The sequence below is a fragment of the Phascolarctos cinereus genome, unplaced genomic scaffold (assembly GCF_003287225.1).
Source record: "Phascolarctos cinereus isolate Bilbo 61053 unplaced genomic scaffold, phaCin_HiC Scaffold_2;HRSCAF=192, whole genome shotgun sequence".
Classification (NCBI taxonomy): domain Eukaryota; kingdom Metazoa; phylum Chordata; class Mammalia; order Diprotodontia; family Phascolarctidae; genus Phascolarctos; species Phascolarctos cinereus.
This window is the reverse complement of record NW_027555625.1, coordinates 223,818,563-223,839,508: the sequence shown is the minus strand read 5'-3', so window position 1 is coordinate 223,839,508 and position 20,946 is coordinate 223,818,563. Positions and strand designations below refer to the sequence as shown.

Here is a 20,946-nt window from a genome sequence, read left to right as displayed (position 1 = left end):
CTCTTTAGCATCAAACTCCTCCTGGAATGCTCTTTCTTGAGCATTGAGCATTCATCAAAAATATTTTAATATCTTCTATTTAAATTTTACCTTTCAAAATTTTATCTTTCAAACTTGTGATAACATTTCTATGCAATTTTCCCAAAGTATCTTAGCTGACAATGATCTTTTTCTTTGTATTCTTAGTGAAAATATGGCAACATTATGTAGTTTTGTATTTAATTATTTTCTGACTTTTTATGTTAGCCATGTCCTGATAATTAGATTTTAAGCTCTTTGAGGACAAACCCCCAATCTTTGTGAATATTTTGTCTCTACCCTTCAAATGTAGAAAAAATATATTTAGCTGGAATCATAAATAATTAAATATAAATAAACATAAATATAAATTAAATGTAAATAAACATAAATAATTAAAATAATTGTTGGTCAATTATTGGACATTGTTTCCTATGCTATTTTTTATTATCTTTTAGTTGTTGGGTTTTGTTTTATTTTGGTATGTATGTTATCAACTTAATGAAATTATAAATTCCTTGAAACATGAACTTAGCATTTTTTGCATCCCTGGAAAGTACCAAACATGTTATTTTGTATAAGCATTTGATAAATGTTTTATTGAATGTATCTGTTGTTTATAGAAGTGGGGACAATATGGCCCTGCATTTTATAATTTCTAAAATATATTTTTCCTAAGTTGAAGCACAGTATAACAATGTTCAAATACATGGATAAGTAAATCAGCATTCCTCTGATAAACATGTGCCTTTGGTCTTTTAATTAAATATTTTATTTGACCCATGATCTCTCAGTATGGGTATTTTTGATAGTGCATTGGATATTATAATCCATTGTTGTATGTTACAATTGATTCACTTTTTCTCATTCTGCATGATTCTTGTCCCTATCTTTCCATTAGTCTCTCACAGGACATCTTTTCAAGTGTTAGAGGTCTTCCTTTGGGTCTTTTAGTATTTTGCATGGATACAGGAATAGCATTTAGGCTATTCATCTGTTATCCTTTGCTCTTGCTATTTGACCTTTTCTTTCAGGTAGACATTCCCTTTATGGTATGTCCTATAAGAATGGCATAGTATAGTGCAGAGGTGTTAACTACACAGCCTGTGGGTGATATTGCCCACAGTACCCCATGGAAAATATTTAACAATAAATAAAAATACAGTAAACGTGGATAATGTTAGTGTGTGGTTTTCTAAGTTAGTGTATAGACTGCAGAGATCTTGATGTATGATTTAGTGTTCCTTCTTTCTATTGGAATTTGACACCATGCTTCATGACTATAAGCTGTAAAGAAGGTTTAGACTTTTTGGTAAAGGTTAATTTTCCTACACAAATAGATTCAGAAGTCCAGTTCCTTTCCCTACCTGCCCTTGATGATGTCTTGGAAGCCACTTCTTTTGCACAAATCATAATTGGTAATGTGTTATCACCCTCTTTAAAATAACAAGACTCTGTATTGCCTTTTGATTCTTACATTAATATATTCATTTGGTCTTATGCTTATAAGTACAAATACCTTAATTAATGTACCTTCAGTGTTTGTGGTACTTTAACACCATTCTCAGTCATCTGTCCTAGATGCTCACTTGACTAAAAGGAGTAAACTAGGGTGATGTGTTGAGATAATAGTTCTGTATCTATAATCTGGTGAAACTACATTTTCTGTGACTTTTCCATTTAGTGCTAGGTAATTTCAGAATTATTTGACAAAAAGGTTCTTTTATCACAGAGAAAACAGGTAATTTCAGAATTATTTCACACAAAAATTCTTTTATTACAGAGAAAACAGCAACTGATGATGACGTCCAGAAATCAGATATCTCATCAAGTAGTCAAGGAGTGATTGAAAAGGAGTCTTTGGGACCCCTTCTTTTGGAGGTTGGTGTACCCTCTGATAACAGTAGTCATTAATTCTTGTACTACCAACTCAGAATTTTTTCACATATAACACTTGGAAGAATTATAAAACAAGTTAAGGATATGTTTGGTGAAGAGCACAGTTTTGAAAAGGTTTTTTAAGAAATGAATGTTTGATCTCTTCCAGAAAGCCTTTGTAAAAAATGCTGTTTGAAGGATGATAAAGAGGATTAAAACATAACATGCAGTTTTCCCCTAATAATGGAATCAGAGGATCCATTGGGAAGATAAAACATTTAATAGAATTACTGTATTCTCATACAGCAAATGTCAGTACCTGCTTCAGTATTAGGGTACTGTATACAGGTGATATCTTGTTTTGCAGATGAGTTTTCTGCTGTACACAGGCATGACTTTCTCTACAGATGAGTTTCCTTAAAGTTAGTTTAATTTTATAAATTGAATGTTTTAAGGAAATACATTAAGAAAACTCATTTCATTATAACTATAAAATGAATACATTTATGAAATGAAGAGTAGGCTTGTAAAGTAAATAATCTTTTATTAAAAGTAGTAATATAAAATTGTATTTTTCTCACTTCTCTTAAAACTTTAAAGTATTAGAAGGAAAAAGTGTATTGCCTGGAGAGAGCTAATACTCTTGATCATTAAAACATGTTAAAATTACTGTCCAAAAAAATCAAAGTAAATATTATTTTCAGTAACTTTTCTCTTTGCTATTTACCAGGCTTTCTCACTACTGCATGAAGCTTCCATTTAAGCTAATCTTATTATTATCCTATCCTCTCCCATGTATAAACAAATCAGATATATGAATGTATAAATGAATTAGATTAAATTAGCTAATGTTTGTAAAGCCCTATATAAATGTCAGTAAACAACAAAATTTACTTCTTCATCCCTCTGTGCCTTTCTTTTGCCTAGCTATAGCTTTCGCTCCCTCTTTGCCTAACTATAATATGCACATCTTCTAAGGCATACTACGCTGGTGACTCTAGCCCTTATTCTTTTTTTTTGGCCTCCTTGTAGACTTATTGTTTGACCCACAGAATTTAATATTTTTGTCATATGCTGCCTTGTTTTCTTCTTGTTTTCATGCATGTTTATCTTGTCTTCACAGTTTGATTATGGGCAGAGACTATATTTAAGCATGCATTATACCTAAATATACTATACCTTTTTTATTACTTGATAGTTATGGAAATTCAGCATTTCACTCATTCCCTATTCATGTTATTCTTCCATATTTTTATATATCTGGCTTGCTGATTGTTAGATATACCTGTTTGAATTTGACTAAGACATATGTCCAGTCAAGTCCATCGTTTATATTATTTCTTCCCAGTTGCATACCTCCATGAAATTATTTTGTAATTTAATACATGTTGTTTTCCCCAGTGGATTGTAATTTACTTACTGTTTGATTTTTACCCCTCTTTCCCTAGCAACTATCACAGTGCCTTCTCTAGAGCAGTTTCATAGGAAATGCTTTTTGAATTTCAGTTTTATATTAGTTTTTCTCTTTCTAAAAAGTCATAATTTCTTAATCTCTATTGCTAATATGCTGGATTATTGTAACTTACATATATTTCAATTCAACAAACATTTGTTAAGCTCTCACATGTAAGGTACTCTGCTGGGCACTGGGAATACAGAATTTAAAAGCAACATAGTTCCTGTTCTTAAGAATCACATATTTTTCTAAGACAGATAATACTTGTATGAAAATACTTATTCTCCCCAAAGAATACTGTGAAACTATCCCTGAGAAGTAGATAAGAATGCTTTTTAAAAAAATTAGAGTAGCAACGTGTTCTTTAGAAATTTGTTGCTTATTGAGATCTTCCATAAGATAGAAGTATTCCTGTATAGATAGAATCCCTAAATAAGGTATCCCTAAGTCTTTAATGCCTTTAGAGCAATTGCTTTGTCTAACATATGCGGCAACTTTAATAGTTTTTTTGTACTCATTTGTTTCCTAAGATTAGAAGAGTCTATAATGATCATAAGACTTAACAGTTGAAATATTAAAATATGAAAAGCAATATTCTATTTAAATAATTAACTTCCTTCAAGTTGTATTTAACTTTTCTTTGCAGTGTTTTCCCCCTCATATAAGAAAGGTGTAAAGAAGGAATTTTTAAGCATATCTATTTTTAATGATTGCAAATACTGTGTTAATTAGCTAATACACATTACGTTTTAAATCTTAGCCATTAATCTCAGGCTGTATTTTTACCCAGAGTGTCCCTAAATACACCACCCACATGCGATGGCAGCACTATTTGTAAGGCATACTAGATGTATCTTCATCCTCTCATTTTTGCTATTTCTCATGTTTTCTAATCCAAATTCAGAGCAATTTTGGCTATGATATTAATAAAGACTTTTTGAGAAACATTCATGGTTCTCACTTCACAGACATTCCAGGTTCCCCAATTCTAGACATGATCCTATCATTCACACATAGGCTGTTATTAGTAATCAATTAATTGCCAAGCCATCAATAACCAAACCCCAAAATTGAACAAAATAATTATTTCTCAGTAATTGATACAAAAATATCTTCTACGAATATTGTTTATTTAGCAACCTCAGCATAGTGTAACCAGCTTTTTGAATGGGGAAAATTTAAAAAAAGATATGCTTAGTCTCCACCCACAAAGCCTCCACTTATTTCAGGCCGATCTTATTGCCCTGCCCTCTCCCATATACAAACAAATGAGATTGAGATTATTCCCTGGTTGGAAGAGCACTAAACATATGTACATGGGACTTCCTTAAGAACACTTAATTAGTATTGTTGAGAGGGTTAGATGGCATTTTGAAATTAAAATTAGGGGTGGGGAAAATTAACCAAAAGTGACATCACAAAGATGAGAAAGGAAACATAAAAGAGTATCCATTGTTGCATACTTTCTCACTGTGTGAACCTGTTCTGTAGATACCAAGCCTTTGTAGGTATTTGGAACTTCTCTAGAAATGAGACCTGGCCCCTTATAGTGTTAGATTACTTTGGCATGAAACGCAGATTGTGAAGAAGGCAGCATAGTATGTGCAGGGAGCACCATGGTTCAGAGTATTGGCATATCTCAATATTAAGGGTATCATTCATGGAGTTTTGAGTTCAGCATAATTTTATTCCATATATGTACACACTATTCACAGCAGATTGACATTTTTTCTCAGCTTTATATATTTTGCATGTTATTAATTAATCAGTATAAGATATAAACAAATGACCTGTTGGGTGTAAGATTTATGGAATTCTGCCTATATGTTAGTTATGCTTTATTTAATTATTTTACTCATTTGTAGCTGTATTTAGCCCCCAAATATGCCTTGTTCAACATTTCACTATTTTTCCCAGGCTCAGTTTCTAATAGTCATAAATTCTTAGATTTGGAAGAGACTTAAAATCAGTTCTTTCCCATACCCCACCTACCAAATACAGGAATACCTTCTGCAAAACCTTTGAGAAAGGAAGAAAAAAATTAAATTGTGTTTTCTTGTAGTGAATCAACATCCTGTAGTAGTTGCTATTGGGATACAAAAGAAGCAAGGAGAGAATATATAATATCTCCTTGAGGCAGGTGCCTAGAGCACCTTCATATTTTTATTCCTAATCTTTAACTATGTGACTGATACATAATAAACACATAATAATTGCCTTTAAATTTATGTGCTTGGGGATGCAAAGTATATACGCTGCAAAGTATTGAAGAACTTATAAAAACAAACCTTGAAAATATAAATTGATGGAAGTAAAAAAAATCACTTATTCAGAGTAATAGGAGCTAGTTCATATTGGTGAAAAGTCTATATTAGGAATATTTTTAAAGTTAATTTTATTACTTCATTTCACATACAGTAATGTAACTTACAGCAAATGTGTTTTAAGTAAAAGTTTGCCCACCTCCACTTTCATGTATGAAGCTTACTTGTAATTTTATTTGAAAAAATATCTTTCCTTCCTAGTACCCTTCCCTGGTCCACAACACAATAAATCTAAGTTTTAGTCAGCTAATTCTTGGACATTTCCTACATACCTATCATGCCACATTTTCTTTTTTGGTTTGCTTGTTTTAAAAAATCCTGATTAGTTATAGTATAGATAGTACTTAATTGATAACTTGGAATTTTTTCATATAAGGAACCTTCCCAGTAAAAAATGAAATTGAATTGAGCAAGGATTAAAACTTTTTTAAAACAGTGATATTTTTAAAACTTTTCAGACTTTTTTTCTCCCTGAATTTTTCATAACAATTTATAACAGATTTAAAGAGTTAACCAACTATTATTCAGTGCACTTAAACATTTCAAAAAATCTTTATATGATACTCACTAGTTTTTCCATTCTAAGAGAAGTAAAAGTCTAGAATATTAAGAAAACCTAAATGAGATTTAGTCTTTCTCAGTACTGTGATTCTTTGGGGCTGACAGGTTCTCTGCAGCAACTTAATGTTAAGTTAACCATTTGTTCCTGAATTGGCTATATAAATTTTACTTGTGGGAAATGCTGACAATTTCCATCCACTTAAATATCAATGCACAGGCCCACTTACAGCCTTTTCTTTCCATGTAGAACACCTAAAACAGCAAAAACCTATGCCTACTAGCCTTTTAAACTATGTCCAGCTCTGATGTATTGGATTTCTGATCTTTTCTACTTTGACTGAAATGTATCTGGTTCATACTGTGTGATTTTTCTTTTCCCTCTCCTTTCTCTTCCTAACTTCTCAAATCTTTTTGTGCTTTGCAGGCCTTAGATGGATTTTTCTTTGTTGTGAATCGTGAAGGGAGAATTGTATTTGTGTCAGAAAATGTGACCAGCTACTTGGGTTACAATCAGGAAGAACTGATGAATACCAGTGTGTACAGCATACTGCACGTGGGAGATCATGCAGAATTTGTCAAGAATCTGCTACCAAAATCACTAGGTAAAAAAACCAGTTTTTTATTGTTATTCTTAATGCTACTTTCCTCTACCTTCCTGAAGTAACATTGATCATTTTAATTGAGATTTAACTACATACGAACCATTCATTCTCAGAACTATGGTGAAATATGATATGGTCCTCACAGTCTGTTTTTATTGGTCAAATACGGAAATAAACACAGTTGCTTTGTAATCTTGACCTTTCATTTCCAATACCAGACCCTTGTCATAGGGCCTTTCCATCATCGCCACTCTGGGATTACATTGATGATATATTCACGGGTCAGGAAGGGAAAGGGAAGAATATGAAGCATATCTCAATATGACACATGCCTTGTAGTACTTGTTTATTTGAGAGTCATTTACAAAATATAAAGAGCACCTTCCAACTTTTGCCCTAGAAAATTTTTAACAAAAAGTTTTAATTATTTTGCGAACTTATTAATCGTATGAAAAAGAACAAGAGCAAGAAAACTACAGAAAGAGTAACAGAAACATGATGGGCAAAAGAAAAGCAAGCAATGGTAACTTTAATTGGTAATATAGAATCAGAGAGCTCTGTTCTACTTCTTTCCTAAAAAGTAATAAACAGTCCTACCTGGTCTGTCTGTCCCAAAAGACCACTGATAATGTGCTTTAGGAACCAGGTATTGTAAAATACCACAAAACGAGCAGAAAAAGCAAAAGAGCTCATTTATAGCTGGTAAAAGCTAAATAAGATAAGAATTTCTAAACTAGTAATTTCTTTGCCTTTGCTATCTATTTAGTTGAGTTTTTTCATATTTAGTGCCAAAGTGAACTTAAGCCCAGCCTGTCTACATATTCTAAATATTTAGAGTCCAAATACTATTCTAGAAAATGATATACGGTAGATAAGTACGGATGAGTTGCAGTCTACCTCAATGGAGGCAACTCTGAGTGCATGCTGTCAGAGATTCAATTGAGTATTTGAATAAATTTTCTTAGTAAAATTAAAGTTAAAATTAGTTTCTAAACATTCAAGTAGCTTACTAGTCTACTTTTAAATTTTTTCATTTGAACAAAAGTAAAACTAAATATTTTTCTTGAATAAGTTTTCTGTAATGTGTCAGCTTTTCTGCACATGTAATGATTTTGATCAATAATTAAATGTATTTCAACACTTTTGCTAATTCTGTTATTAAAGAATATACATAGGGGCAGCTAGGTGGCACAGTGGCTAGAGCACCGCCCTGAAGTCAGGAGGACCTGAGTTCAAATCTGGCCTCAGACCAAACACTTGAGAATATACATAAAGCTTTTCAAAGAATATGTTTCCTGTTTAAAAAAAAATTAATTGAAATCTTGTTAACTGATATCATCCAAAAGCTTTTCCTTGACATAAATCAACTATGTACATTTATGTAGCAGTATAAAATTTGCAAAATGCTTTACATAGTCTCTGGTCTTCACATCAGCCTTATGAATCAAGTAAAATAGGTACTATCATTATTATTGTTATTATTATGTCTCCTTTCTTTTTATTGTTTGTTTTTTGTTTTTGGTGAGGCAGTCAGGGTTAAGTGACTTGCCCAAGGGCACCCAGACAGTAGACCTGGAATTTTAACTCAAGGCCTCTATCTCCAAATCTCCTATATCATTTGAATCATGAGGCAATAATGTACTCTAGTACGTTTTTGAAGGATTTGCAATTCATGGTGCTAGGTGAATCCATCATCCAGCGGGACTTGACAATGACAATTTTGTTTTTGTTTTCTTAAATAAGTGATTTAAATTGATTTAGTTAGACATAGGGTACAGTTCAGGCCATCATCTTTTGCACTGAAGCCTTTTTTGATCCTCCGCCAAATGCTATTTTTTTTCTCCCAAAAACTGCCTTGTATTTGACTTCTGTGTGTGTGTGTGTGTGTGTGTGTGTGTGTGTGTGTGTGTGAGAGAGAGTATAAACTCTGTATTTATGCTGGATATATTTTTATATGTACTTACTTTTACCCTCGTTAGAATGTAAACTCCCTTCTAGAGTTTTATTCTTTGAACTTGTATGCAAGTACCTAGCACATGGTAGGTGCTTAATAAACACTTGTTGATTGATTATCTTATACATATATGCATACAATGTAATCTATTTTTGTCAGTTTTTTCTTTTAATCTACATAATTGATCTAACAGAATATTTAAAGTACAGATCTCTTATTTTTGGTCCTTCCCCTACAGCCAAGACTAGCATTATAATTTATATTTCTTCCACAGTAAATGGAGTTCCTTGGCCTCAAGAGGCAACAAGACGAAATAGCCATACCTTTAACTGCCGGATGCTAATTCGCCCTCCAGATGAGCCAGGCACAGAGAACCAAGAAGCTTGCCAGCGGTATGAAGTAATGCAGTGTTTCACTGTGTCACAGCCAAAATCAATCCAGGAAGAAGGAGAAGGTATGGTGGAAAGTCATTTTTACATGTTTAGTTGTTTTTGTTTTTTCGGTTCCTGGGGGAAGCAACTGAATGCAAATTGCCTCTTTAAGAGATTTCTAAAATTAATATGTTTTACATTGTAGCATGAAGTCAGCCTGATTTAAGCTTAAAAAAAATGAATGTGAATACATTTACTCACCATATAAGCTGATACCTCAAAAATCTCAAATGTATGCTGACTCCTTTCCTCTCTGATTTCACCCTTTGTACAAATAAAACATTCCAGTGAATATTTCAATGAAGGATTTTCAAAAATATATGATTTCACTAATAGATTTACGTATTAAACAAGATGGAAGTTGAGAATTTTGTGAATTGGACACAGTTCTTTTGGGCTGGACTTTGAATATGAAATGAAATTTTCTGTGTGTGTGTGTGTGTGTAACACTAGTGTTTTTATGTTATACACCTTAGAGATTCTCAAAGTTGTGCTCTGTATAAAATACCAAAATTCACAAGTCATAGTTTGATGAATTGAGGAAAAAGCTTGGAAAGTCCTCTAAAAATCAACAGAAATGTATCTAGACATAGAAATATCCAGACATATATATATGAATATATATGAGGAATATCTGTATATATAAAATGTATGTTGATTGTTAAAATATATACATATAAAGCATATGTGTGTGTGTGTGTGTATACACAAAGTATATTGTATATGTGTATATACATACATATGTATATACATACAATATGTTGTTATTCAGTCATTTCAGTCATGTCCAACCCCTTGTGACCCTATCTGGGGTTTTCTTGGCAAAGATACTTGACTGGTTTTTTATTTCCTTCTCTAGCTCATTTTATAGATTAAGAATGGAGGCAAACAGGATTAATTGACTTGCCCAGGGCTATATAGCTAGTATGTGTCTGAGGCCTCATTTGAAATCAGGTCTTGACTCCAGGCCTAGTGTTCTAGCTGCTGTGCCACCTAGCAGTCCTGTTATGTGCTACATACAGCCATATATATATGTATGTATTTTATGTGTATATTTTTCCCTGTTGATTTTTAGGTGTACTTTCCAAATCTTTTTCCTCATTACATCAAATTTTAAATTGAACAATTTGGTGTTTTATATAGAGCCAGCTTTGAGAGAACCTTAAGAAACTGTATCTCCTAAAAACATTGTTGCCCCTGTCAAGTCCAGGAAGATGCTACTTGAAAAAATTGGTCAGCTCTCTTTTTTCCCCATATATACAGTGCTACAGTGAGATTGTTGGGACTCTCTTTGTTGCCATTGTTTGTTGATAAGTATAGAAACTTGATTGAGTAGTAGATACATGAATATAAGTGGTAAGGAATAAGTTATTATTTCCTGACCCAGGTACTCTATTTAGACTTCCAACTTGTTGGATTCTAATACTTTTTAATAGTAATATACTGTAACTGCTGCTGCAATTTTAACAGTGAAATTTTATTATTTTGGTATATTTTATCAAGAGTCTTGTGCCTTGAAATGTTAGATAATTGGTTTTAGTTTTACATATCAATTTCATGAAATGTATCACTTTAATTTTTTTCTTTTCTTTTCCTTTTTTTTTTTTTTCAGATTTCCAGTCATGTTTGATTTGTATTGCACGGCGATTACCTCGTCCTGCAGCTATTACGGGTTCAGAATCATTTATGACCAAGCAAGATACTACAGGTATAAAATGTGGGGTTCAAAATATGCTGTAGAAGTTTAGTATACTTTTCTTCTTAGAGAATTAAACCACTTAATAATATTTCCAAAACTTAAAGATCTACGTGTTGTATACTATTCTATATAACATGGCATAAATACTTCTTAATATGATATAGGGAGACTGGTCAAACACTTGTGATTTCGTTGATATAAGGAATTCTAAGGTGAGGGAACAGTGCAAATTAATACCTTTTCTACAACTTATACTCTTAACAATGTCATAATTGATAAATCTGATTGCTTTTTCTCAAATCTCATCCATCTTGACCTTTTTTCAGCCTTTGACACTATCATCTTCTTTTCCTTGATATTCTGTTTTCTCAGTTTTTGTGACTTTACTATCCCCTGCTTCTCCTCAATGTGACTATTCCTTTTCAGTGTCTTTAATTGATCTTCACCTAATTCATACCAGCTAATTTTGGGTGTCCCAAAGGGTTCTGTGCTGTGTCCCCTCTTACTCTTCTATACTATTTTATTTGGTGATCTCATCAGCTCCCATAAATTCATCTACCATCTGTATGGTGATTATTCTCAGATCTACTTAACCAGCCCAACCTCTCTGCTGACTTCCATACTCACATATCCAACTGCTTATTGGATATATTGAACTGGATATTCTGTATAGATATCTTAAATTCAAAATGTCCAAAGTTGAACTAATTTTTTTCTCCCCCAAACCCTGTTTTCTCTCTAACTTCCCTGTTATTGTTGAGGGTACCACCATCCTTCCAGTCATTCCATCTTGCAATCTAATTATCATTTTTGTCTCCTGTCTCTCATCCCCCTTAGCCAATCTGTTGCCAAAGCCTGTCAGTGGTTTCCTTTGTAGTATTTCTGCAATATGCTTCCCATCTTTTTTCTGATATTGCTGGCACCCTAATGCAGGCCCTTATCACTTCACACTTGGACTAGTACAAGACCTCTGGTTGGTCTGCTTGCCACAAGTCTCTCCCCGGCCTAGTCCATCCTCTAGTCAGCTTTTAGAGTTATTTTCCTAAAGCAAAGATTTGATCATGTCACCTCTCTGCTCAATAAATCCAGGAATTCTTTATCATTCTTTCAAGATTCAATGTAAAATCCTTTGTTTGGCATTCAAAGCTAAACCTCCACTCTTTTCCATCCCCTCCACCCCTTTCCAGTCCTCTGACATTGCATACCGTACCCTCTCAGGTACTCTTTGATTTAGTTACATTGTTTTTCTTGCTGTGCCTGGAACAAAATACTCCGTCTCTTTACTGTGTGCATTTTTACTGGCTATCCTCCATGCCTGGAATTCTGTCCCTCCTCTCCTCTGCCCCCAGGCTTCCTTGTCTTCCTTGAAATTCAAGCTAAAATCTCTTTTTCTGTAGGAAACCTTTCCTGATCTCCCTTAATTCCAATGCCTTCATTCTATTGGTTCTCTCCTATTTATCCTGTAAATAAAATGCTTGTTTGCTTGTTGACTCCCACATTAGACTGAGTTTCTTGAGAACTGGGACTTTTTGGTGAGGGGAGGGGCCGTATCCTCCTAGTACTTAGCACAGTGACTGGTATATAGTAGTACTTAATAGATGTTTACTGACTTAGTGAGAAGTTGAGACTTGACCATAATCACAAGTCAGTATGTGTTAGTGGCAAGACTTGAACACTAGTCTTCTTGCCTCCAGGGACATCTTTCGTGCACGTACCATGTGCACACATACTAAATAGTCAGTATAGAAGGGAGAATTAGGAGAAAACCCCTTGCCTCCGCTTGTGCCCCCTTTGCTTTTTAATTGTTCAACATAGGATTACATAAGTCAAAGAAATTTGTAAGTACAGGATTAAAGCACATAAATTGACTAAATTATGGATGTGCTCATTTTAATGTAGTGCTTTCATTAAAAATAATGAAGTTTTGGTTTTTATTTAGCAACTTCTGCCAATCTTTTGAAGTAGTATTACATTGCCCATCCTGATTTTTTATGATAACTACGCTTTAATTAATATTTCATTTTGCAATTAATTTTTGAAACCCCTTTAGTTGCATCATAACTTCGTTTCTATTAGATCCTGGTTTTTGTAAGGGTTGAAATTTAGTGGATTTGTCCTTTTCCTTTCTTATGCAAAGTCTCAGAGTTCTGATGATCCTAGATGTTGAACCTTGTGTGTTTTCATATTTGTACAATCAGTTCTCAGTTATATCAACAAACATTTGTTAAGCACCTGTTATATGCCAGGCATTGTGCTAGTTGCTGAAGCTACAAAGACAACCATGAAACAATTCCTTTCTCTAAGGAAATTAAGTTATTATGAAATATATGACATTCACATATACAGGTATAAATATAACTCAAGGAACCTTTGGAGAAGGAGGCAGAAATAACTAGGAAGACCTGGAAAGGCCTTATGCAGAAAACTACATTTAGGCTGATTCTTGAAGGAAGCCACAGATTATCTGAGATACAGGTGTGGAGGGAGGGAGAGCATTATAGGCATTGAGGACAACTAACACAAAGTTACAGAGGGAAAGTATATATGAGAAAAAAATCGCAAGGCCTGTGTGGCTGGCTTGTAGAGTATGTAGAAGTGATTAATTATTAAAGCTATAAAAGTAACTTGGGCACCACTATATCTCCAACATGAAACCTCATGCCTGTAGATGTTTAATAAATCCTTATTGATTGATTCTTACTATGCATTAAATGCCTTTTCTTTCAAGTAAGTTTCCTGGTGTCCCCCTCCAGCACATGCATGCACTATTAGTGCTTTCTCTCTGACATTACTTTCTATTTATATGCTATATTTCCATAGTTTTTGCATGTTTTCTTTTCTATTTGAATGTGAGCTCCTTGAGGGCAGAGACTTTCTGTTTGTTATGCTTACCATAGCACCTGGCACATAGTAAATATTAATAAATGTTTATAATTAAAATTCCAATGCTTAACATTCTTGATAAAAGTTTTTTTACTGACACTGCCGTCCTAATCTCAAATTTGCAACCTTGGCATTCTCTTTGACTCTTAAATCTAATTAGTTACCAAATCTTGTAATTCTACCTTAATAATAGCTTTTGTACATCTTCCTCTCTCTACTCACATAGCCACCATCTAGTTTACGCTCTCATCACCTATTAGCTGGATTGTCACAAGAACCTTCTCATTAGTCTCCCTTCCTCAAGTTTCATCCCACTCTGATCAATCCCCTTCTTAACTACTATAGTGATTTTCCTAGTACATAAGTCTTCCCATGTCATCTCTCTACTCATTTAAGTATAGGGGCTCCTTACTACCAATAACACATATAAAATATAATATAACATATTATATATAATATAAATGTATAAAATATAAAATCTTTTTTGGCATTTAAACTTTTCATACCCTCAGCCCTTCCTACTTTTCCAGGCTTCTCACACTTTACTATTTATTCTCCATACACTCTTTTCCAGTAATATAGGGCTTTTCCTCTTGCTTATACACAGCAATCCATCTCTTGCCTCTTTTCCTTTTCTGACTCTTCCCAATCTTTTCCCCTCCGCATCTTTGCCTCTTGCCATATACAACTTCTTTCAGGACTGATCCACCATGACCTTTAAGAAGCCTTCCAGGGGCAGCTAGGTGGCACAGTGGATAGAGCACCAGCCCTGAAGTCAGGAGGACCTGAGTTCAAATGTGGCCTCAGACCAAACACTTGACACTTAATAGCTGTGTGACCCAGGGCAAGTCACTTAACCCCAAATTGCCTAAAATAATAAATAAATTTAAAAAAAAAAGAGCCTTCCAGTATTGCCAACCATTTCAGTCTTACCCTTTAAGGTTACTTTTCTTCTATATAGTATATGTTTATATTCATTTACATGTTGTCTCCCCCATTAGCACATATCCTTCATGAAGGTAGTGACTGTTTTTGTGTTTTGTATCCCTAATAATTAGCATTATGCCTTGTATATGATAAGCACATAATAAGTTCTTATTGGTTGACTGATCGATCAGATTGTAAAGAGCTAGAAGTGATAAAGAAACCCTGGAGTTCATTGGATTGGGACGGGAGAGGGAGGGAATGCCACATGGGTTGTATAGAAGATGTATTGGAGTGAGGAGAGAAAAGGCTTTTGAAGAAGGAGGGCCAATTAAAAGGTAATTGCAATACTCCGGGAAATAGGTGATGATGTCCCAAATTAGATTGTGTCTTTGTGAGTGAATAGAAAGGAATGGATGATATGGTGGTAAAAGCAACAAGTATTTGCAACTGCTTGAGTGTATGGGGTCAGGGAGGATGTGGAGTCAAGGGAAATGCCAGGGTTGGATGTGAGTGAATAGAAAGTTGGTAGTGCCACTGTGAGAAATATATAAAATTAGAATAAGGGTGGATTTAGGGGGAAAGATAATGACTTCTGTTTTAGTTATATTAAGTTTGAGATACCTACAGCTCATTCAATTAAAAAATGTCAGGAAGTACTTTTCAAATATTATCTCATTTTATCCTCACAAAAACTCTGGGAAGTAGGTGATATTAGCAAATATCTCAATTATAGATGAGGAAAATGAAGCAGAGTCCCAAGGTCAGGCAGGAATTAAGTATGTCTGGCCAAGTTTGAATTCAGGTCATTCTGACTCCCAAGTCCAGTACTCTGTTCTCTGTGTCACCTAGCTTCCAATATATTTGCAAAGGAATAATAATTGAACCCATGGGCCCTAACCCCCTCAATGTGGAATAACTTTGTGTTACTGTTTTTGCTTCACTATTCATTAGAGATGCCCAGATGGGTTTACAAGTGAATTCTATCAAGCATTCAAGGATTAATTAACTCTGCTTTACATAAATTATTCATAACGGAATGGAATCCTGTCAAATTCTTTTTATGAAACAAATGTAGTCTTGATGCCTAAATAGTATAACATAAAATGACTATCCATTTTCTGTCTTTGTGTATCTGCATAGGCTATCCTCTATGCTTAGAATACATTCTCTCTTACCTGCACCGTGTAGAATTCCTGGGTTCCCTCAAAATTCATCTCAAGTGCTTTCTCTAGTAAATAGTGCTTCTCTTAAGTTGCCTGTTCCCTCCCCCCAGCAATTACTTTGTATATTTTTTGTGTTCATACCTTATTTGTGTGTTTCTCCCCAATAGATTATAAACTTCTTGAGGGGAGGGGCTATTTCATTTTTGTCTTTTCTGTTTTTGTCTTTTAGTAGGTCAAATGCTACCTGGCACATAGAAGTAAATGCTAGTTGAATTGAATTAAAATATTTAATCCTTAGTTGTTAATAAGTGTCTTGACTGAAATCTTTTTTAAAAATTAATATTAATTTGACAAACATCAACAAATATGAACACTTCCATATGCAAGGAAGAGGGGGGAAAAGATTGTATATTGAACTGTAAAAATCTCATTTCTTTTTTTTAAAGAATAAGTAAAATTTATTATTTATTTATAAAATTTAGCATAATGGTACCAAACCTACCTTCCTTAATCTGTGTCTCCATAACTTCTTTTTGTTCTCCTCTGCCATCTGATCTTTTTTAGCCTCATTTATACATGAGTCCACTTTATCTCTAGAGTCTGTGTCTTTGCTGTGGCTGTCTGCTGTGACTGCACTGTGCTTTGTTCTCACTTCTGCCTTAAATTCTCTACATTCTATATGATGCCCTTCCTGATGCACCAAACAGCCAGTGCACTCCCTCATTCAATGCCTATTATTTAACAGTCTTATGCTTATTTTATTTGGCTTCCCTGAGAGAATGTAAGCACTTTGAGAACAGAGTTGTTTCCTTTTTTTATCTTTGTATCCCCAGTAGCACTGTGCACAATAGTTGACAGGCTCTGTATGGTTATTGGCAATTGATTCAGTAGCTGTCATTCATTACCTGCTCTGAGTTAGACATGATGTAGGGGCCAAGGTCTCAAATGGAAAAATAGGAGAATTCCTGCCCTCTAAGAGCTCACCTTCATTGATAATTGACCAGGAAAACAGATACTAATTATTGAATTAAAAGATTTGAATTTAAATTCTGACTCTACCATTTACCAGTCTTGGGCTCCTCGAGCAAGTCGTTTATCTCCCTGAGTTTCAGCTTCTTCATCTGTAAAGTGAGGGGTTTGGACTGGATCATCTCTAATTCTTTGCGACTCTAGATTCTTTGTAAAATTGATTTTTATCTCTTCCTACCTCATTTGTTTCCATTGTAGCCACTGAACATTTTTAATGTTAATTTCTAGAACATTCAGACCCCACCCATGTTGCATCCATGAGTCCAAAAGAACATGCTGAATTCAAAAATGAGTTATTTCTGGATTATCTCCCTTCCATTGGCATGAATAATCAAATTGTGTTATTATGCTTTTCTTCACTTAAGTCCTCTTTTACTAAATGTTTTTGAGATATAGCTGTTCGTTTGGGAGTGTGGATTTTGACTATTATGATTATATTTGTATGTATTTATAGTCTATATGTGAACATAAAGTGCATATTTCAAAAAGCTACCATAAGCATGAATTTTCCTTCTCTGCTTAGGTAAAATCATCTCTATTGACACAAGTTCCTTGAGAGCTGCTGGTAGAACCGGCTGGGAAGATTTAGTGAGGAAGTGCATTTATGCCTTTTTCCAGCCTCAAGGTAGAGAGCCATCTTATGCCAGACAGCTATTTCAAGAAGGTAAAATTCTCCTTCCTTAGCTTGGATTAGACTAATAAGTAATTTTTTGTAAATTTTGTGGCTTGATAAATATTTGTTTAAAACTGTAGTTTTGTTGTAATAAAGTATAAAAAAAGAAAAATGTGGGAAACAGTTCTTAATGAATGAAGAACTGACTTTGGAATCAGGAAGAAATGGGTTCAAGTGCATAGGCTGCCTCCAACACATTACTGATTATGTGACCCTGAGCAACTTGTTTAATCTTTTAGTGTCTCTAGACAAGCCTTAAGACTATTAAGTTGCAGAATATTTTCTGACCTGTGCTGGTTAGAGGGAGTTTCTCACCAGGAGCTCCCATGCCAATGAAAATACACAAGTACAAGAGGAAAAAAATGTGGGAATAGCAAAATGATATATGAGTGATATTTTGAGTGTTACCTGTACCTCCTATAAAGGATTAGCTTTTAGACTTTTTTTATATGACCACAGGATTTCATAAAGTCATCTTTAAGTGTTTCTTGAAAGAAAATGTGGTCATTTTTGGTTAACTACTTATTAGTAATATTTGTAGATGCAGCACTTAATATCATAAAGTGGGTTACTCATGTGATAGATTTCTATAAACAATGAACCTATGAGAGGGGTAGCATTTTGTAAGCTTCAGATGACCTTGTCCTTCAATTTTGGTGTTTCTTTCTTGGTAGTCTCTAGCTACTGAATGAATGTATAAGAAAACATTAAAGTGTTTGTCACTGTTACATTTGGCTTTTTTGAGATTAGCTTGTGTGAAGATATTTAGATTTCTTTTAGACACAGTGTCTACAGTTTAATAGTAAAAATGGGTAGCCTTCCCAGAGTGTTAATTATCTGAGATTCAGATCATAAAACTTCTTTCTATGCATTCAGCCCTTTTTTTTTAAATGAAATTTAATTAAGGAAGTGTAGTTAACCTCTACTATGTTCTGTTAAATCATATTTTAGATTAAGATGTTAATGCTGTGTGGTATTAGTGGAAAAATTATTGGATTTGGAACAGAAGACCTAGAAATCAAATCCAAGTTCTACTACTACTATCTGATCTAGTTTACACACACATTCATGTATACACACAGTCTTGTACTAAATGATTTCTAAGTTCTCCTCTGGCTGTAAGGTATGTAATTTCCTAGGTGTCATCTGGTCCTTTCTGATCAACCTTTAACTCAAAAAAAAAAAAAAAACAAAACCAAAGAACATTTAGTCTAATTGCAGATTTGGGTGCCTAAGATAGGTAAGTAGAAATGCTAACTCTAGACATTTAAAGAAAATTTTTTTTTAAATTAAAACTTTACACAGCATACAGTGTTCTTTATTCATCACTTTGAAAATCTTGGCTAGTCTGTGCATGTAGTTTTCATTCATCTATTGATTTTTCTACTTTGTGCTCACCAATTACATTATCTAACTTCTCATGGGAAAAGTTCTATTTGTTTTCCAAATTTCTTCAATTCCTTTCCTCATGGCAAAATATATAGAGAAAAACACCATACTTTGATATCCTCAAGTTAGGATAAAACTTAAAAATCAGGAAACTTTCCTTTACTTGTCTTCTTCCATTTCTACCCACCTCCATGCCCTCTGAAGCCAGTGGCTGTTATAATAAGCTGTTATAAACCACATTCTTAAACCACAGTGTAGACTGTTTTAGCTAATTTTTAGCATAGTCTTCTGAGAACTGCCTCTGTTCTTAGAATAAGAAGCTTTCTATCTATGCATTACTTTGACTGTACTTAAGATGTCATTGTTTTGATGCTAAAAGATCCCTTCTGTCTTTATTTAGTGTTTTGCAGACCTCTGCTGATTCTCAGGCCATCAGGGAAGCATGAAACATTACAGCCGCAACTTGTTCTCTCCCCTTTCAGGAGTTGAGCCTTTAGACATCCATTACTTCCTTCTCGTATTATTGTAATAGAAGGCTTCCTGTTATTTTATTTTCTTCAGCCTTTCAACTTGGCATCTTTGAAATACACAATCATGTGTTATTCCTTTGGTATCTAGTCAATAAATTAGAAAAATTTGTTCAAGGGAATTACTAGAGTTTGGGACAAAACATCACATTTATCACTGTGTAATCAGACAATCATTATAATTGTAGGGGTGGTTCCGATTTGGGTGTTGATATGATTGATCATCAAGCAGAGTTGGAATTAGAATCATAGGATCATTGATTTAGAACTAGAAGGGATTGAAAGGTGATTTAGTTCAACTCATATTTAATGGTGTTAGTGGTGGTGGTAAGAATTAGCATTTTTATTGATCTTTAAGGTTTGTAATGTGGTTTACATATGTTATCTCATTTCATCCTCACCACAATAGATAGAATAGATGCCATTATTATTTGCATTTTATAAATGAGTAAACTGAGACCCAGAAAGGTTAGGTGGCTTGCCCATCATCACACAAGTAGTAAGTAGCAAAGCTGGGATTTGAACCTAGTTCTCCTGGCTCTATTCTTTTCACTGTTTCGCTGTTTCTGATCCATTCCTAAGGGAATCATTGAACTAGGTGATAAATACACAGGACAGAAAGTCTAATGGAGCCAGAAGAAATTTAACAGCTTGCCTGATTTAGGGGAAGGACAAAGTGCTTCAAAGCCACAATGAAAATGAAGAACATATTCTGTGGATGTGAGATAGTGGAAGAGTTGTTTAGTTATAGTTAGAGATTGTAAATAAGGCTGTAGTTGAAAGAACACTAATCTCTAACTCTTAAGAATATGGATTATTGCCATGTAATGAGAGCTGTCTCTAGTGTTAGGTGAACAAAACTTTGTTCCAAGGTTCCTCTTTTCCCAACAATACCCACAGGGTGAGTCTTTATTTTTCTTGGGATTCTCTTTACCTCCCCTCCCCCTGGATTCCTAGTAAATAGCTCATTTTTGATAACAATGTAGATGATCTCCAGAGTTCCTTCTAGCTTTAAAATTACATTCTGTCCTCTAGTAACTGGACAGATAACAACTAAGATGTATCCTTGCTGGTGGATGCCCAGTTTGGAATGGAGTTTAATTGAAACACGTGAAATTGAGAATGGTCATCAGTTATGAAATTGAGGTATCAAATGGGTTTGAAGAGAAAACATGTTGAATCAGTACCAGATTCAACTAAGGTAGAAGTGGATCCTAGAAAGTTGTACACAATGTTGATGTTACAGGAGAGGTATTTCTAATGGTTAACTTTTCCTTTTAAAATTGTTTTTTTTTTCAATTATCAAGCATTTTTTCTCCCCATCTCCTATCCTAGGAAAAAAGAAAAAGAAATTCCTTGTAACGAATGAGTATAACCAACCAAAACAAATTTCTGTATTGGTCATGTCCAAAAATATGTGTCTTATTCTGAA

At 34.0% G+C, this 20,946-nt stretch overlaps 1 protein-coding gene across 11 annotated transcripts in view; it reads left to right on the top strand.

Annotated features, from left to right (window-relative positions):
- Positions 1-20,946, top strand: part of NCOA1 (nuclear receptor coactivator 1) — a 213,862-nt gene that overhangs the window by 120,516 nt on the left and 72,400 nt on the right. For all 11 annotated transcript variants that reach the window (XM_078149820.1, XM_078149819.1, XM_020983963.2 and 8 more), the window contains 5 exons: positions 1,802-1,899; positions 6,662-6,839; positions 9,068-9,247; positions 10,837-10,932; positions 17,449-17,589. In XM_078149820.1, the coding sequence (XP_078005946.1) occupies positions 1,802-1,899; positions 6,662-6,839; positions 9,068-9,247; positions 10,837-10,932; positions 17,449-17,589 (693 nt within the window). The remainder of the gene's footprint in view (positions 1-1,801; positions 1,900-6,661; positions 6,840-9,067; positions 9,248-10,836; positions 10,933-17,448; positions 17,590-20,946) is intronic.